Raw genomic sequence first — 20,058 nt, forward strand, 5'->3', positions numbered from 1 at the left:
ATCTGTCTTCATTACCCATTTCACTCAAGTTTCAAATCAACAAAATACACTTTTCCGCTCCAGTGCTCTCCCTGCCACAGCAGACAAAAGAAAAGCAATTTCCTGCAGTTTGCTCCAAACTCTCTGCTCCTTCCTCGGTGCCCTTCTTGCTTTTCCCACGACAGACACATTTCTACCCCAAGAGACTTCCCCCTAGGGGATAAGCGCCCCCGGAGCAGGGAGAGAGCAGGATGGGATGTTCTCTCTCAGCTGGCTACTTGCTCATCCATGAAAGGGCTTCTAGGCTGACAGGAAGGGGCGGGGGAGGAGGGGTTTCCTGAGTGAATTTGCTACCTTCTTGCCCGCAGGTTCATGTTTTCTACTCATCCACGGAGCAGATGCAGCATGGGACAGTGGCACAAAGATCCCAGGTGCATCGCCTCCAAAAGGGCCAGGAAATAGGCTATATGGCTCGACACACCTGGGCCTTGGGTCACAATTGGCCAGGGCCAGAGGCCCAAAACCGTTCCTGCTGGTGGGCAATGAATTTGGCAGAGCCCAAGCCAGATTCCAAGAGGCAGACGTCCATATCCCAAGATGCTCCCAGCACAAATGGCACTTGTTGGCAGTCCAAAGAGTGCACGGGCACAGGGATCAAACTGCCTCTCTTACTTCTGGAGGGTGCCCCTCCCACGGAACACGGGTGGGACAGCTGTCAATGACTCCCTTTCCTCTGCTCCAAAGGGCAACGGAGATTTCAGGGCCTGGGCCCATTGGTCTGCTAACCCATCATCTCTAAAACCACACTTTTAAAAGACAATCACACATGTTAGCTTCCAGAGCAGTGGTTCTCAACCTACTTACCACTGTGAGCTACGTATGTAACTCGCTACATGGGCGCAGCCACACACTCGATACTAGGGATATAAAATCCTGATTAATTGGCTAACTGTTAAACATATGTTTACCAGTTGGGGGGGCAAGTGAGAGCCCCTTCTGCCCCTGCCTGTGGTAGGAGGGGGGACGACAGAGGTTGCACTGGCCAGGACGCAAGAGCAGCCCCTACCTGCAGCTGGCCAGGGTGCCCCAGAGGCAGGAGCTGTTCTCTGTGTGCAACAAGCCCCCCATTCCCCTCTTCCCCTCCCCCAGTTAACCTTCACATCCCTATACAATACACTACTTGTATGGCCCAGAGGACATCACATGGACTGCACATGTGTGCCGATTGGGCCACACGTATTGAGAACCACTGATCCAGAATCTCTCGGACTGAGACACACACCGGGACCCCCTCCCCACTCAGACAATGAACAGCCATCAAATAGTAAATTTCATCCCCTTGGTGACAGGGCTGGAACTGAACCAGCGACCTGGCTGCAACAGCCTGTGACTCATCCCCGGCTTCATCACAGCTGTAGTGGTTCCGTGGAAAGGCTCAGTGATAGAGGGAGGCCCAAGGCGCTGGGGTCAGGACAGCCACCTGCCTGTGGAGCTCCTGAGACTCCCATTCCGCTCAGTGAGGATTGCAGGTACCCAGGCCTGTTCACAAACAACAAGCTGCAACTCGATGGGCTTACAAACCGCAGGGGGAACATGGAGATGGGAACCAGACAATCCCCATCTCACCCAGTCTCCCCAGCCCAGTGACATCACACACCCAGGGAGGCTGGAGAGTACCGTACATTTGGCGTTTTACCAACACTTCTCGAACTGATGCTTCCGGCATCATCTAGCACCACTGGAGTGGAGCAAAGAGCTCAGCAGGCAATGCCTTTAAATTCCTGGAAGTAACCACTTGCGGCGACAGCCACCCACATACAATTTTTGTTTTTAGGGGAGAAAGAGGCGTTTTTGTTTTAATGGTGCGAAGCAATTTTTTCTAACTTTTCAGAGTTTTTTTAACCCCTTTGTAGCAATCGTAGGCACTGCGCACTACACCCATGCACTGCACACTACGCTCGTGCACGGCCCCTCCAGGGAGGTGGAAGGAACGAGGATTGGGGGATATTCCACACTGGAAATCCAGAGTCCAAGAAAACTCAGCAGCTACTTCTTTCTTTTCAAATACACATGCTCATCGCTGTCTTTACTACCAGAGCTGGCTCAATGCTCCCGATGTTCCCCCTATCAGCAAGGAAGCTTGGAACAGGGACTGGATCCTGACAGACTGAGGCCCAAATTCTCAAGCGTGGCAGCTGATGTTGGGCACTGAAGACTGGAGGCACCCCCCAACTGAGAGACCTGGGACCAGGACTCCCACCCTTCCACAGGCATCCCTAGTGGCTGCAGATTCTCAGCACCCCTGAATTAAAGAATAATAATAATAATAATCAGACTTGCCTTGGGTGCCCAAAAAATGAGACACCAAAACCAAAAACAACCCACACATGAGACAAGACATGGCCAAGACATGAGACTTTCGTGTCCCCTGCTCTGTGCCTCAGTTTCCCCCTCTGTATAATGGAGGTGATGGCACGGATATCTTTTGCAAAATGCTTTGAGGTCTACTGATAGAAAGCACTACACACGAGCTTATTATTATTATTATTATTGACATTAGGGACATTTCCTCACGCCAGTGGACATCAGACCCTAACCTCCATGCAGTTTTCCTATTTAAATCCAGTAGACACCAAAAAGCCATTAAAACAGGAGTGGGGAACCTGTTTTTGGTGGGGGGGAGGAGGCATGGACACACAGAAAAAAAAACAATCAGTCGGAGACCACATGCAAGGGAAAAACAAAAAGAAAAGGAAAAGGCCCACTTCACTGACCTGGCCCGCAAGTGAGAAGCAACAAAAACCTCACTGACCTGGCTCCTGACTGAGAAACAAAAACAAACAAAAACAAAAACACTCCTCTCTGACCTGGTTCCCACTCACACAATTCAGGGCAGGGGCTTCCCTTAGCCTCCCTGCAAGAGGCAGGAGCGCAAAGCTTGTGGCTTCCCCACAACGAGGCAAGCTGGCACTGGCGCTCCAGCCCCGAAGGGAGGTGCCGAGGCTCAGAGACTGGCTGCAGGGCTTGTGGCTCACCTTCCACGAGGGGAAACCTTGAGTCTCGCTGTGGGCTGAATCAAGGTAGGCCGGGGTCAAATCCAGCCCGCGGGCCATTAGGTTCCCCAGCTGTATTAAAAGCATGCGCCTCTGAAATCAACAAGACTTAAGTATGTTTGTGAAGTCAAGAATATGCTTAAATTCTCTGCCGAGCGAGGGCCCGGTAGCTCTGGGAATTTGTTTCAGCCTGAATGGAGGATTGTGTCCCTTTGTTTTGCTTTTTGAGCAAACTCTAAACATCACCAAGGAAAACAAAGACTGGAGATTTTTTTCTGGATTTAACCAGAGGTGGCAAACAAGGTCAGGTTTGTACGGAGCCCCTAGTGTCTGTTTCATCCGGTCCCGAACTCAGTGATGCTCCGTGTCACTGCCAAGGGCGGGGGGGGGGGGCGCTGAAATGGTGTTGGCTAGACCAGGGCCGGCCCACAACATTTTGGCACCCGAAGCGGGGAGCTCAATGACATCTCCATGCCCCCTCGCTTGGGCCAAAACTTTGAAAGGTCTCAATTCTGCCTCCTTCCTGTTCTACTCCTCTCATGGGACTGTGCATCTAGAGCAGCAGACACAATTTTCTCCACTTGGGTCTTAGTGGCGCCCCCCGCCCCACAGTCTGGCACCCGAGGCGACCACCTCAGTTCGCCTCATGGTAAGGCCAGCCCTGGGCTAGACAGCCAGAGGGCTCTGCTTGAAAAGGACACAGCCCACGGCACTAGGGGCGCAGGACAGATCCATTTTTACCAGGACAGGACAGCACTGAGCAAGTCGGAGTGCCCTCAGCTCCTTTTGAACTCAACGGGAGCAGGAGCAGGCTTCTAGCCAGAGGAGAAAGCAACTGGGGGACCTAACTCCACACCAGAGAGATGACATAAGAGTTGCAGGATCGGTCTCTGCAACAGGCACCGATCAAGCATTGCCCACTCAAGTCAAGGGGAGTGATGGTGCTTAGGAAGCTCACGCACAAATGCCTCTCATCCCCAGGCCTGATTCCATAGTGCAGCCTTCCCCAGTCATTCCACATTCCCTGCCCTGATCTGGTGGAAAAGCCCTGCCGGCTTTCTCACCATACAATAGCCTCCCTCCCCCTCCCCTCCTGTCTGAAGAAACCCTCCTGGTCAATCTCATCCACACCATTCCCCCCCTTAGATAAACTTCCTTTTAAAGGAGTCTGCTTAATCCTCTATCTCCCCTCCTTCAGATCCTCCTTCTGCTGCTGAGCAGGGGCAAGCCGGGAAGGAGGGGGCGGGGAGAGGCTGCTGACCCAGGGAGCTATTCCTGACTCATAGCCTAACTTTCACAAGTGCTTTTGCAACACAAAGGGGAGGGGGGGGAGGGAGGACACAAAGCCAGCCAAAGGGATGGACAGACAGCAGCAAAAGGGAGGGGTGGGACGGAGGAAGAGAGTGCAAGAGAGAAAGCAGATCCCAAAGGACTGAGGGTGAAAGGGAAGATAAACAGGCGGTGACAGAATGAGAAACACATCAGCGGAGAAGAAACAGGAGGGAAAACAGAATGTGAAAGAGAGAAATGGAGAAATAGATACACACACACATACACACACAGACGCACACACGTAACCGGAATCTGACTTCACTCTTACTGTCTTTGTTCTTTCAAGATATTTTCCATCCAATGACTGCATTTCCTTCCTGAAAACACTATTGGAAAAAGCTGCCTGCTTGTGTGAGAGAAGCCCGGACTAATTATTGCTGTTAATACAGCAGCTGTGATTTCCCCTCACCCCTTCCCTCTTCACTTTCAAACCCATTAAAGGCAGGCGGCGGCAGGTCGGCTATCCCGGCAGGGGGTCTGCGTCTCTGAGGCAGGTGGGACGAAAACAGAGACCTGTTTCAAAGTGGCTCTGGACTCCATCCCATCCTGTGGAGGGAGGGAGGGTTTGAGGGGTTTCAAGCCTGCAGTCCTTAGAGACGGGAAAGACCCGGACCTGCCATGCTGGGATTTCCTTCCCCAGGGCTTTGTCCCATGTAGACGGTTTCGAAGCGGGGCGTCCACTGCTCCTGCGGAGAGGCTATTCAACCCCACAACACGCTACAGGCCACAGCACCCGGAGGACAACGGGATGGAAACGATCCATCTTGGCAGACTTTGCCAAGCCCTGCCCAGAGAGCCATGTGAGGGGAGAGAAGGCACGAGCTGGGGCAGACACCAAGCACATTCAAACTGAGGGTATCAGGTTTGCCAAGCAAGGACGAGGGAGATGGCGTAGCTGCTCAGAGACACCCTCTCCCCCAGCCCCAGCGAGAAGGCAGTTGGTGGGTGTAGAGCCAAGGGAAGGCGAGAATGAGACAGACCTGACAGAGAGCGAGGGATGGGAGGCAACTGTACAGCTTGCCAGCAGGAAGGAAAATAATAATATATATATATATATATATATATATATATATATAAATGAGAGAGAGAGAGAGAGAGAGAGAGAGAGAGTGTGTGTGTGTGTGTGTCTGTGTCTGTGTGTGCGTAAGCAATCCCTGTTGCATCCCACGAGCCCGGGGGTGGAGGGGGTGCGGCAAATAGCAACAAAACTGTGCCGGCCTTCTCACCCTCTGGGGACATGTCTACACTAGGAAACTACTTTGAAATAACTAAAATCAGTTTAATAGCTTCAGAAATAAAAACATCGAAATGGCCTGTCCACACTACGGGGAAGCCTCGAACTGAGTCCGAGGCACGTACCATTAAGCGTGGACGTGCTGCCCTGACATACAGCCCCAGGAAGCACCAGGGAATAATTAGTTCGAATGACTCTGGGGAGTCGTTATTGCGAAATAGCGGCACACGACCGCTATTTCGAAATTAGCATTATTCCCTGTGGAAAGCGGGGGTACAGGTGTCAAAATAACCAGCCCAAAATGTCCAAATGACGGGCTTGGTCGTGTGGACGCTCCGCTTATAAATTCGACCAAGGGAGGTTATTTTGAAATAACTCCCTAGTATAGACCAGGGCTGTGGCAGCGAGAGGAGCAGAAACTGACCTTCCATTCCCTTCCTGCCCTGGGTTCCCTACCTCCAGCAGGGTTCCACGCAGGCCAGCCAGCTTTAGGAAGGACCTCGAGCTCCAGAGAACGCGTGCTAATTACTTTCCTTTGTTAATTAAACCCAGAGGCTCTAATAAGGTAACCTGCTGTTCGCCGATAAATTTAATTAGCCTGAAGGGAGAGCTCTTCCCACACAGCTATTTAAATGGTCACTTCTCATTCGCTTGGGCCTTGCTTCTCTTTTCTTCACCCCACTCCTCCCATTTTGGGGAGGCAGGCCCCTTTTCTTGCTCCCCTGCGTGGGAGGAACCTTCTGGAGCTGGACTGAGGTTACCTGTCAACAGGCTGGCAGGGAAGGAAACTGCCTGTGAAAAAGGTAAGGGAGGCGAAACTAGGAACATGGGCACCTCCCCTTCCCCCATACTGATTGAGAGGGGCCTTTCCCCTCTCTTCCTTATCGCAATTTTACTCCTCCTGCCAGCCATCCTCTCAGGCAGCACCAAGTCTCCCCTACCCCCGATAGTGCCCTGTCAATGCCAATGTAAACCACCCTGGGATGCATTTCCCTTTATTGGGTGGCCCATGTAAGAGGATAAAGACCTACTACTGCAACCATCTCATGAGCCATGCTTTCGGTGCTGCATGTCCCAAGTTCAAACCCCACGGCCACTACTCCCCCCTAGCAGGGTCAGGGATCCCAGCAAGCGGGCAGTACCCTGCCACGGGCAGTGGTACCTCTTGGGAGAAGCCTGGGTGTCACCTTTCCCCCACAGAGACATGGGCACTAGCTGTCCTAGCACCTCGCCCCAGCAGATGGCCCAGAGAATGCTTTGCCAGGGACATGCCTCACTGGGCAGGATGTCACAGACCTGGGAGAGGAACTCCGCTCCCTCCTCCTGGCAGTACAAGCCAAACTTGCCCTGCCCCCAATGGGCTTGAGCATCCTAAAGGAGTCTGCTTCCCTCGGCTGCTACATCCAAGCCGGGTCCAGGCAGCTACAGAGCAAACTGGGCCACTTGGTGGGGGGAAGGGGAGGGTCTCTGCATGCTCCCTTGTGTTTGAGAGTCAACTGAGTGCTCAGGAAAAACAAGGGATGAACGCCTGAGCCAGGGGAGTGAAGGCAGCTGCTGTTCCCTCGCTCCCCTCATTCCAGACCCACAGCCAAGCCTGCCTACGGGAAGAGGGCAAGGGAGGTAACTGCTCTGGGACCCGGCGATTCAAGGGGGCACCGGAGCATCATTCTGGGCGCTCCACTTGGCCCTGAGGGAAGGGGGGCATGCTCCGGTGTGGGCAGCACTGAGGGCTGGCTGTCCCCCCAGTCCTTCCGGCCAAGGCTCTGCACCTTCTGTGGGCATAGAGCTGATGCCCCGCTCCCCCATCTGGCCGCAGGGCTATGGTGGCTGCCGGCCTCCCGGCCCACAGCACCCCCACCTCATGCTCGGCATTGCAAATCTGGGCTTGCATCGACCCAGCCACCCGTTCCCTTGTGGCCAAGATGCACAGAGGGTGCAGGCAGCTGGGGCCTTGCAGAAGTCCTCCAAATGTAACTCCTCTTATGACCTGAGCCAGAGGTGAACGGTTAGGTCATTATCCCCATCTGAATCTTTAACACCCACTCACCTCAGCTAACTCCTGGACACTTGGCCTCCACCCTGGGTTAGACTATAAAATAAAAGCTGTACCTGCCCCCCCTCCTACAGCCTGATGTAAGATAGCTACCTAGCCCTACGACCGTATCCTTCCATATGACTCCATGACATATGCATACCCCTGTTGCTCTCTCACAGCCCCCCACCCCAAATCTCCCACTTATACTAATATTACACGCACACCTTGCTCCTAACAAACCCCTCCCCCTTACACACATGGCTCATTAACATACACCTACTAGGAAACAACCTCCCCCCACCAGAACCCAGCTACTGTCAGCCCCCCCGCAGCCATAGCAGAGCTTCTCCTGGAGTGAAATGAAGAAATCCCAAGTTAGGTGGATTTGCAATTGCTGTCCTAATCCTCCACCCTAAGCACTTGTCTGGCTTCAGCAGCCCAAACCAGAGAACTCCTGACATTTAACCTGTATCAAAACATGAGGGACATCCTTCCCCCACTGCCTTCTCTCATGGTGAAACCCAAGGATATGGACAGGGACTCGACAGAGTTGTCAAAAAATATTCAGGAGTTGCAATGGAGTTCAAGGTCCTTTACATAAGTGTTTTTAAGCCCTGGTATCTATGACAGTGAATGTGCAAACCACATTCCCTGGGGGGGAATGCACCTATCAAAAGCACCTACAGTGATTCAGGAATACAATCCCACTGCAAGTCTTTAACTCTCCCAGAGGCAGTCTTGGGAGGCCCACCCATGGCACAGAAATGAATGCCTGGAGGTTGGCCCCAACTGCAGTGTTCTCCTCTTTCGGCTACAGGTTAAACCTCTCCAGTCCAGAACTTTCTGGTCCAGAAATATCTGTTGTCCGGCATGATTTTAGTTGCTGGATGACCACTTTGCATAGGTGTGGCCAAGTTTCCCGCAGCCCCATAAAGTTTGTTTACAACTACAAGTCCAGGCTCTCACTGTTCAGTGCGGTTCTTTAGCTCTAATTTAACCCTAACTGTCCTCTAACAGCCCAGTAAGCAGGAGATGTGTGAATCATGCTGCTAGACAACATTGACCTCCCGTCATCCCGAAAATTCTATGGTTCGGCACCGGTCAGGTCTCGAGGGTGCCAGACTAGAGCGGTTCAGCCCGTAGTAGAACAGGCCCCTTAAGGGTGTGGCTGAAGATGTTTCTCTGTCTCACCTGGACTGCTGGCTGCTTGTTCTCATTGTTGCTGGGAGAGGTCAGCCCTGTGGCCTGCTGCAGAAGGAACTGTCTTGCCACCTGGAGAGCCTGAAAAAACAAAACCAAACCAAAAGATAGAGTGGGGCAGTGGATAGTTATTGTCTCTTTTCCAGCTCAGCTCCTTCTCCTTGTGCCTGATCTGCCTGTGTGCATGCTCACTATCTAGACACCATCCAATGGGAGCCAGATCTACTGACTGGTACTGCCAGCAGGACAAAGCAGTCTCAGGAAGCACTGCAAGCATATCTACGCTGCAATCGGACAGTTGTGCCAGCTGTTTCAGGCGCTCAGGGCTTACATGAAGGGGTGGTTTAATTATGGTGTAGATCATAGGGCTCTAGCTTGGGCTCTAACATCCTCCCAACCCCGCAGAGTCTGCCAGGCCAGCCTGACCTTGCCTGCATGCACTGCAACTAAACAGCCCCTTCGCCAGAACCCGAGTCCACGGGCACAGGCCAGCTGTGAGATTTTAACTGCAGCGTAGACATATCTTTAAGAGTAAGTGGACAAGAGAGCCAGGGGATAACGCGAGGAATAGTACCCACAGAAAGCAGCTCATTTGCTAGAACTAGCCTCCTCCACTTGCTTTAGGAGGAAGACAGCTTTGTAGTTAAGCTATCGGACTGGGACCCAGGAGAGGCAGGTTCTGTTCTCAGCTGCAGCAGAGATTCTCTCTTTGCCTGCCGGATTCAGTTCCCCATCTGTATAATGGGGAAGCGAATGTTTGCCTACCTTGCAGGGGTGTGAGGACGCTAAATCCATTCACAGCCAGCTGCCTGGAGGGGGGAAGCGGGTGAGTGTCAGAGTAGTTGACCTAATAAAGAGCAGGATTTCACCCCACATGAATAACCGGTGGAAAAAAATGTGGACATTCTGCAGAGAATTTCCAGCAATGCAGAAGAGAAGTTTACTGGAGCTTACTAGCGATCCCACAGGAATCTGTTTCTTTTATGGGTGTCTGCTCAGAAAGCGTTCCTACTTTCCTGGCCATTCAGGGATGTGTTTTGCAATAATATTTATTAAACCACTGGCATCAACGAAAAAAATGAAACACTTCACTGGCATGAAAGAAAAGCCCAAGTCGGTCAGATTGCCAGTCAGGACTGAGAGTGCAAGTGGGGGGAAAAGGGGTGGGAGGGAGAGACGAGCGCAAGCCCGATCAAGCAACCATACTGGGGCACGAGGAAGAGAGCAACAGCGAGATGGTGTGGGAGAGCACAAGGAATGCACAAGTGAAAGCACGTGTGCAAACAAGCCAATGTGTGCACAAGAGCTGGTGAAAGGCTGCCAGCGTGTGAAAGAACCAGAGAGGCCAGAAAAGCATGGGACAGAGAGGTTTCCTTCAGGAGCTGAGAGCAAGCAAAGAGAAGGGAATAAATGCTAACACAAACAATCCTATGGTACTCCAGGCTGCTGCTCCCAGGTCCGTTTCCTCATGTTCCTTATTTTTGCTTTTAAAGATTTTTTTTTTTGGGGGGGGGGGGGAGAAGGGGGAAGGTACCTTTCTGAACAACAAAGTCATTGTAGTCCTGCCTGCAAGACAGGTTTTTATTACAGCACAGAGACAGGAGGGGGGAGTAGAGAGGGAGAGGTCGGAGGGTCATAGCCCAGCTTGGCGGTGCTGCAAACAGCATGTGGGTTCCAGTGAGCTGTCAACGCCACAGCCGTAAATCAAGGCTCTGGCTTCCAAGAGGCGGCTGTGCACTCCTAGGCTGCGGAGGCACTTGCAGGGTGTGTCCCAAAGAAAGAGCCGCTTGTTAATTTTCCACATTTCCAGCTATAAAGAACAAAGTTACTTTCCGTCAGGCATGTATACATTCTATACTGTACCGTACACCCTGTACGGAGGGGCAGCTGAATTTGCACATAAGAGCGGAGAGATGAGCAGGCTCACTTGCAGATGCCCCTAGTAATTCTGTATGCAAATGAAAGTGGGGAGGGCACATAATACACTCACAAACTAATTACACATACCCAGTGTTGTTAATGAAGATGCCATTTCAATGCAATCCGTGTTGTGTGCACATTACGCGTGACACAAACAGATCAGGTTGTCTATCTCATATGCAGCATACACACAATACAATTATCAGAGGGGTAGCTGTGTTAGTCTGTATCCACAAAAACAACAGGCAGTCCCTGTGGCACCCTAAAGACCAATACATTTATCTGGGAGTAAAGCTTTCGTGGGTAAACCCCCACTTCATCGTATCTGATGAAGTGGGGTTTTGCCCATGAAAAGTTATGCCCTTATAAATGTGTAAATCTTTAGGTGTCACAGGACTCCTCATTGTTATTACAGTATAATTATATATTCACACACCATCTGCATAATTATCTATTTACTTTATCTGGTGTTGACCACACAGGCACAAAGACGCAAACAGCCCCTCTCAAACAGCCATCCAATGGACCATCCAAAAAGATTAGCTGGCTATTGTTCAAACCCCGGGTCTAATTTAAGTCTTGTCTACGCTGGGAAGATATTCTGCTGTAAGGCAGCATGTGATTTCAAAGTCCGTTCGTTATTCTGAATTAGCTCACTGTGTGCACGCTCTTATTTCCAGAACATCAGCACTTTTTTCAGTTTAGCTTAATCCACTTTCAAAGCAATATCTAGTCCAGTCAAATTCCACATGTAGACAAACTAAAATGTAAGAGACACATGTTGAGATTTTTTTCAAAGCAGCCACTGAAGCCGGGGGTGGGGGACTTGGTCCTTACTGCAAGCTTTAATTCGAACTACCTAGTCCGTGCTGCATGTAGCTGTGGGCAGGTAGTTCCAACTACGGGGCATTTAAAAATGGCGGCGCCCGGGAACATGCAAATGAAGCCCAGGATATTTAAATCCCGGGCTTCATTTGCAAGTTCGAATGCCTACATTAGCCACCCTAGTTCGAACTAGAGTGGCAGTGTAGACGTACCCTATGAAACTGATCTAGGTCAAAAGCCCATGATCTTCAAAACACATGGAGGGGGAGGTTAAAATTAGTCTCTTAGGAGGATATTTAAGCACCTTAAGTAAATCCACTGGTACTGGTGGATTCCCAGTTGTAACCCACACATCTACTGTTTCTCACTGTCCCATGTAGTGGCACTGAGACCACTTACAGAGAAGAAGAGTGAGTTTGCTCTACAGCCTTAGCTAGCAGGCTTTTAGCCCAAGCTGTAGAGCAGTGGTCCCCAACACGGCGCTCGCCGGGGCATTTGCGTGCGCCCACTGACAACCTGGGCTAGCCCCGCCCACGGCGCAAGGGAGGCGCCGGCCCCAGGCGCACGACACGCACCGGCGCCGGGTGCGCGGCGCTCGGGTGGCCCCAGCCCCGGAGCACATGCGGGCGCTCAGGCGCGCGGCGCTCGAGCGACGCCGGTGCCAACCCTAGGCGCGCGGCTCGGGCGGCAGCGCCAGCCCTGGGCGCAAGGCTCTCGGCCGGCCCCAGCCCTAGGGCACATGCCGGCGCCGGGTGCAAGAGCATCCCAGTCCCCTGGCGTGCTCCCGGACATGCGGCCCTGCCCCCGGGCGCCCGGCACATGAGTGGCCCCACCGCTGGGCGCCCGGGAGCCTCTAAGGGTTGGGGACCACTGCTGTAGAGGCTCCTGCACTAAGCTCCAGAGGTCCCAGCTTTGGTTCTGTTACACCAGCACTTTGGAAAAACAGGGGATACCAGAATAATGAACAATCCATCCATCCTGCCTTTGCGCACTGCAAGGCCAAAGCAGCAGTTGGGGGAGGAGCACACGACATTAATCAAAAGCTAAATATGAGTCAACAGTGTGACGCTGTTGCAAAAAAAAGCAAACATGATTCTGGGCTGCATTAACAGGAGTGTTGTGAGCAAGACATGAGAAGTGATTCTTCCGCTCTACGCTGCGCTGATTAGGCCTCAATTGGAGTACTGCGTCCAGTTTTGGGCACCACATTTCAAGAAAGATGTGGAGAAATTGGAGAAGGTCCAGAGAAGAGCAACAAGAATGATTAAAGGTCTAGAGAACATGCCCTATGAAGGAAGGCTGAAAGAATTGGGTTTGTTTAGTTTGGAAAGGAGAAGACAGAGGGGACATAATAGTGGTTTTCAGATATCTAAAAGGGTATTCCATGGAGGAGAGAGAAAAATTATTCTCCTTGGCCTCTAAGGATAGGACAAGAAGCAATGGGCTTAAACTGCAGCAAGGGAGGGTTAGGTTGGACATTACGAAAAACTTCCTAATTGTCAGGGTGTTAAACGCTGGAATAAAGTTGCCTATGGAGGTTGTGGAATTTCCATCTCTGGAGATATTTAAGAGTAGGTTAGATAAATGTCTATCTGGGATGGTCTAGACAGCTCTGGGTCCTGCCATGAGGGCAGGGGACTGGACTCAATGACCTCACAAGGTCCCTTCCAGTTCTAGTGTTCTATGATTCTATGAAAAGGGACTTAAAGGGCAGGTGGGTACCAGGATTACAGTAGGCATCCAGGGCAAAATGACCACAAGGAAATCACACTCAGAATTCACCTGGCTTCAGGTTTCATCATCAGAAAAATAACCCCAAAACAAACCCATCTAGCGCAGACGGTATTTTCCGGTTGAGATGTGGAACAAACACAAGGTAAAATCCTAGTGGAGACAAGGCAGTGTGTTTCCACCTGTTTGTGCATCAAGGCAAATCTTATCCACTCCTGTAGTCCTCATGTTGACCTGATAACTCATTGGGATTTGAATTACAGTCACGCCTGGGGATTTCAGTCATGCAGGACCTATTGCGCTACACTCAGAACAGACAGTCCCAGGCCCGAAGAGCTTCCAATTGAAGTGTTATACCAGACAAGAGACCAGCATAGGGATCCAGACAGATGGGGAGGACCAGGAAATAACGAGCCAGGGTTGGCCAGCATGGCAGACAGATGTCTCAGTGTACTGTCAAGGCACCATGGCATGGGAGAGAGTTTTGTGGGGGAACTCCCAAACACATCGGGCAGCCTAGGAGGGGAGCACTAAGGTGCTTGTATGAAAATGTAAAAGTGTTTAAACTATCACTAGGTAATCCAATAAACAACACACCTTTCGCCCACCCCCAGTGAAGGCCAGATCAGAGGGTTCACAAAACTTCTTCCTCCAGGAACCCTGGGCTGACGGATTTGTGCAAAACAACTGTGTCCACCTGAAAACTCAGGGCAGTTTCTACCCACTTTCATGCTAAACTTTTTAGTTTGTTCAAAGAAAACCTGGTAGGGAAAAGAAAAGTGGGGGAAGGGGAAGTGAACATGCTTGCTTGTAGGATGCTCAAACCCCGAAGATCTTTGAATAAACTGCCGGACTCAAATAAGGCCAGTGCAAATTATTATGATGAGCACAATTCTTGCCAGTCTGCAACAGGGACAGAAGATGCATTATCATCTACTTAGAAGTCACACTGCTCCCTGAAGTTCTTCTGCTCTGTGTATAGATTAGGTATTGCTATAACTATGTCAGGTAAAGGTAGGATTCCCACTCAAATTTACACCACTTTTAATACCACCCATGGAGACAGTTGATAAAAAGTTCCTGAATCCAGCACAGAAGGGCTACGTCTACACTAGCATGATTTTCCGGAAATGCTTTTAATGGAAACGTTTTCCGTTAAAAGCATTTTCGGAAAAGAGCATCTAGATTGGCACGGACGCTTTTCCACAAAAGCACTTTTCGCGGAAAAGCGTCCGTGCCAATCTAGACGCGGTTTTGTGCAAAAAAAACCCCAATTGCCATTTTAGCCATTTGCTGTCTACACTGGCCCTCTTGCGCAAATGATTTGTGCAAGAGGGCTTTTGCCCGAACGGGAGCAGCACAGTATTTCTGCAAGAACACTGATGATCTTACATGAGATCGTCAGTGTTCTTGCGGAAATTCAAGCAGCCAGTGTAGACAGCTGGCAAGTTTTTCCGCAAAAGCAGATGATTTTGCGGAAAAGCTTGCCAGTCTAGACACAACCAAGAGGTTTATCCTATATGGGCATAGATATTCCAGTCTAATGTAGCACTTTAAACTGCTAACAGTCCACATTGGGAGGGTTGTACCTTAATGATAAAACTTCTCTGATCAGACAAGTTGCAAAATTAATGCTAAATTCTCCATTCCTCCCATCTGACAGTGGTTTGTGAAGACTCCGTATTACTGGGCCTTTCACACAGCAAAAAGCAGAGGAGGGGAAATCAAACCTCAAAAAAAGGAATGGGAAAATATCAATGGGAAGACAACAAAAACCTGGAAAGATGACTTGGAGGGCAGTTTTGAACCCAAAGCCGTTTCTTTTTTAGCCCCCCCCCCCCTTTTTTTTTAACTGACTAGATTTCAAGTGGGCAGCATCCCTTTGAGGAGCAGAAATTCCATGCCAGCCATAGAAAAAAAACTCCAAAGGTGCCCAGGGAAACAATAAGGCACCAGGAAGTAGGGGGTGCAAAAATCCCAATTAATCAGTTAACCGGTTAAATGTTAGGTTAACCTAATGATTAACCAAGGACTTTCACATTTCAATGCATCATTCTAAGAGGAAGGGCAGATTTTGGTTTGGCGTGAGAGACCTTGGGTTTTATCCCCAACTCTGCTGGTCTACGGTATGATCTTAAGCAAACTCATTAAGCCCTATCCCAAGCCTCAGTTTCCCTCTCCGTCAGTGGGGAACTCAGAGGAAAAAGCTGCAAGGCTAACTTAGCTGACGTTGGCACAAAGTGCTTGGAGATCATTTTGCAGATAGGGTGGGGAAAAAATAAGGCGCAGAGTGAGGAAGAAGTGGCTTTCTCCATGCGAGACAGCTGGTCAGCACCAGAGTCCAAAGAAGAATCCATAAGTGCCACCAACTGTCCCCTCCATCTAACCATTAGGTAATACAGCCTGCCCAGAACTCATTCTCTCTCTTCCCAAACTTTCTGAATGATTTTCCCAACAGTGCTCTAGAAGTTAAGCAGGAGGCAGAGGAAAAGGCAGAGGCACCAAAGAGACGGAACAAAGGCCACGCTGCAGCGTGACGGCTGAGCCAATCGGAAGCCCAGCCCCCCAGAAATGACCATGCTGCTATAGGCAGCATGAGAGGGCTCCGAGATACCCAGTTTTAACTGCACGAGCCTCACAACGGGAGCTTTGTTGGCGGGGAGATGGCAGGACAGCCCCGGGTTTTATGAGGCTTTGGGAACCCTGTAAAGTCGACAGGAGTTGATTAAGCTGGCAAATCACTTGAAGAAGAAGAATACGGCTCGTGCCAATGCCAGACTGTGTCAAAAGGGCACCGAGCCAGGTTGATCTGGGGAGGGAGGGAGGTGGGACAAACCCCCAACCTCTTGGAGACAGGGATGCCCCTGACGTGGGTACACGTGCGCCGAGGGAGGCAAGGAGGCGCGGACGGAATGCAGGCGGCCCACCCCGAACAGGCTCTCGGGGGGGGGGGGGGAACTTAATTCACTCCCCGCTGACTCTCTCACTTTGTTGTGCTCTGAAGCACGAAATTACAAGATTTACAGGAAAAAAATGACATGGCCTTACAATCCCACACGGGACCTCCCCATGACAGCCGCGCCGCTCGCCCAGAGGAGCGGCCCCCTTCTCGCCTCCCCCTGCCGGCTCTGCCAGATGGCCGGGGTGGCGGGGAAACCAGCAGAAGAGTGTCAGAGGTCTCTGCGGGGCAGGAGGCGGCAGGGCACTTCCTTCCATTCCAGCCACCTGCCGCTAAGGGGACTGGCAGCAGTTTGGTGTTGGTCCAGCTAGGAGGCGAGCGTTGTTCATCTGGGATCGGCAGCAGCACACAGACTGGGTTGGGGGGGCACCCAGGGTTACACTGTTAATGCACTCACCCCCTGCCTCAGAGTCCCTGATCCAGTCACTGCACTGGACTAGATTCGGGACTCATCTCTTCCCACCTGCTGTCTCCCCGGGCCACCGTTCCCGCCGCTTCGGTGCACGGGGAGCCCCAGCAGTGACTAGATTACCTGCCCCCAAAGTTTCCTTCTAACCCCCGAGTGGATTAACAACTTGTACTTGGAGCTCCCCCACCTACTTTACTGATGGACCCCATACCAGCATGGCCCACTCGTGCATGATTTAAGTCACCGCAGAGCCGGGCTCAGCCTCCTGACGCATGGGAGATGACTGGTCCAGGCTGGCAAAACCCCAGGGGTTAACCTGGTACTGTGAGGCAGCCATCCAGGAGGATGGGAACCCACGGTATTAGTCCTTCACCCTTCTCAGAGCCACTACTGAAGAAAGGGTTCCGGGACCTAGCTGCTGGCCAGAATTGAGCTGCACTGACTCGGCTGCATGGTGGAAGAGCAGCACTTTACTCCTGCTTACCAGTGACGGAGGGGAAGGAACAGCAAGATGACTGAGAGCAGATCACTCATCTTCATCTCAGTCCCCAGCTGATCCATTTTGTCAGGGTAGGAAAGGCTCAGACCAGCCCACACCACAATCCTGGTTCTCAACCCCGCAAAATCTGGAGGGAGCAGAACTTTACATCTCTGACCCATCTCAAACAAAATCCCTCACCAAGCAAGGAGAGCAGGTTGTCATACGCGATTCCTTGCCACCCGGGGACGATCGCAGTCCGTGGCCATCTTCCCTTAGTAAAAACAACAAAGGGGAACCTACAAAAGTCTTGCTTGATCTACAGTGGGTGATTTCTCCACGACGTTCAAACCTGGGGCTCCCACCAGGGTTAGAAGAACCTTCAGATGGGAGTACAGACAAAAGGCAAGTTTTTGGGAAAGGTCACTCGCATTTGCTAACCGCCTTCAACAGGCCGGAAGGTTAATTTCAAAAAGCAACATTTGAAGCGAGACCTATCCCTTAAAGCTACAAAACATGGAGTTACCCATAATCCTCTGCTATTTACTTTTGCGAACATATAAAGACAAAGGAAATGTCCCCCTCCTCCCCCTTTTTATTTTTTTGAGGCTGCCTTTACCTCCTGCTAATTATCTGTGAAATGTGTGTGGGGCAGGGGAGGGGAAGGAATTGTACCCTGCTCCAAAGTGCTATTCAAAGATTCATTAGCAGGATAGCCACAAATAGGAACAAATAATTTGTGTCCAATTTGTCTCCTGGATGATTGTCTTTGATCTGTAAATTATCTCATTTTAAAAAGAAGTTTGTAAGATCTAAAGACAGCAGCTGACACCACCCGGCTTCCCCATTTACAAGACCAGCGGCAGCAACTATTACTGAGCAGAAGGGGTGCAAATGTTGAGGGGGAAGGGGCACAGAATACGAAGAGGCCTGATCTATGTAGTTGTTTCGTGCTGACTTAACTCTTTCTGTGCAGGTGGTGGGTGTTTATACAACACAGCTAAGATCAGGAAGGCCAGTGATGAGGACACGGGGATACCAGTATGTTCGTACAGTTTGTGTAGTTTATGCATCTTTGTACTGGTATAAGTACACCTGCATTAGAGGGTCACACCACTTAACACCTGTTTCTAAACATGTATAGTTCAAATAGCATCAAAAAGCCCGTAGTACATTGGAAAAAAGCTCAGTGTCCTTCTAGATCCTGATACAAAACTTCCCCAAAGCCTAGGCCTTTCCAGACCGGGGTGTCTGGTTTTCTTTGTGAATGCTTCATAGTTGATTTGCATCTGTTTCTTTGCAGCTTGGCTGCGCCACTCCAGAGCAACAAGAACTACTAGGGAAAAAAAATAAATAAGAGACTCAGATTAATCCCGGGTGTGGTGAACGCAACGTCCGGACAACTGAAGTGTTATGCTAGCATCGGATCCCAAGAAGAAATATGAGCTTCTGTTGTAGCCAAGAATTCCCCACCATCAGGACACTGGAAAACTGAATAAATACAGCTCTATGGGCTGATGAGGGTGAAGAGGCTGCTCTTTTTTCACCTGAAACCCTGAATTCCTTAGAGTTCGTGCTATGGTAAAAATAGATAATACATGCTGTATTCTCTCCCTCCACCCTTATATCAGAAGAAAGTGGATCATCCCAGGTCAGAGTGTGGTGATCCCAGAGCGGAAACAGTCCTCTACCCAGCTTTCCACCCAGACGCATGGAGTTTAATGCGCCTCATCTAAGCCAGGTTTCCATACTACTGGTGAGCAACGCGAACAAGCCAAGGAGTAAATGAATGTGGAGATGAAGCTGTCCTCCGGTAGGAGAAGAATCTGGTGCATTTCAGCCCTAGCTCCTAGAAGTCTTCTATTTATCCCCATCCATGTTGACAGTCCTACCAGAGATTAAAAATCGAATGGGCCACAGAGATGGAGCTGCCTCACATCCACAGAGGCGATGCCTCTGGAACCCGGGTTGAGGCACGTTGGCAAGGTGGGAGGAAGAGAAGCTTGCGCAGCTAATGCCTGCACGGCACTTGTTTTGTAGACAGAGAACGTTAGTCTCCACTGGGTGCCAACACTGCACCTTGTTAGCCCCTACGGCAAGGCGATTTGTCAACTAGGTGTCTTGTCTACTGCTTAGAGCAGCAGCTGACTACTCAGGAAACCTAGGTTCCATTCCTGCCCTTGGCCTGGTGGATGAGCTTGGCCAAGTCACTCCCCCGTGCCTCGGTTTCCCCAAGCTATAAGACAGGGATAATAACGCCAACCATCTTTGTACAGCACCGAGATAAAACTTGCTATACAACAGCTAGGCGGTCTTATAACTACCAAGGGACAACTAGGTCTCTTGCAGGGCCAATTAATGGAGAAGTGCCAAAAATAATGAGCATGGAAACACTACAATAGAGCACTAGAGTCCTGATTGGATGAGATGAGATGATCACTTAAAGGGAAGGCCAGGAATTTTCAGTAGAGGCGCTCTTCTTAAGGAATTCAGTTCCTCTCTGGGTCCTTCAGAACTCGGTAACCTCCACGGTACAGCATAAAGTATCTATGCAGACTTAAAATGAATTTGTGAAGGAGGGGAGGCGGAGGTAGGGCTTCACTAGCCTGCTAAGACAGCCAAAGGGCTAACAGCAATGCGGAGGCACTCAGATGCTGTGGTGAGGGATGCCGGTACACGCAGAGCGAGCCCACATGGATAGTACTTTGGACACTCCAAGAGGCTACGTTTTCAGAAGTGACCCATGATTGGGGATACCCAACTAGAGACACCTACAAAATGGGGCATGATTTTCAGCGGGACGAGCACTCAAGCCCTTAAAGAACAAGGCGCTCTGAAGTGATCTCAAGCAGGGACTCCAAAATCATTAGGCCACATTGGGAAATCTTTACAGAACAAAAGCA

The 20,058-nt window shown here is 50.7% G+C and overlaps 1 protein-coding gene and 1 long non-coding RNA gene across 12 annotated transcripts in view; one reads left to right on the plus strand and one right to left on the minus strand.

Moving 5' to 3' along the window:
* The window catches only part of FOXP4 (forkhead box P4), a 150,868-nt gene that overhangs the window by 76,302 nt on the left and 54,508 nt on the right, over nt 1–20,058 (minus strand). For 7 of the 11 annotated variants that reach the window (XM_075910375.2, XM_075910374.2, XM_075910373.2 and 4 more), the window contains one exon: nt 8,825–8,914. The exons of the other annotated variants lie outside the window; for them this stretch is intronic. In XM_075910375.2, the coding sequence (XP_075766490.2) occupies nt 8,825–8,914 (90 nt within the window). The remainder of the gene's footprint in view (nt 1–8,824; nt 8,915–20,058) is intronic. 11 annotated transcript variants of the gene reach the window in all.
* On the plus strand, nt 13,316–18,670 carry LOC149521398 (uncharacterized). Its single transcript, XR_016347965.1, has 2 exons — nt 13,316–13,454; nt 18,459–18,670. It is a non-coding gene; the product is annotated as an uncharacterized LOC149521398 (long non-coding RNA).

Source organism: Pelodiscus sinensis, chromosome 27, assembly GCF_052426305.1.
Source record: "Pelodiscus sinensis isolate ZL-2025 chromosome 27, ASM5242630v1, whole genome shotgun sequence".
In the NCBI taxonomy this organism is placed as follows: domain Eukaryota; kingdom Metazoa; phylum Chordata; order Testudines; family Trionychidae; genus Pelodiscus; species Pelodiscus sinensis.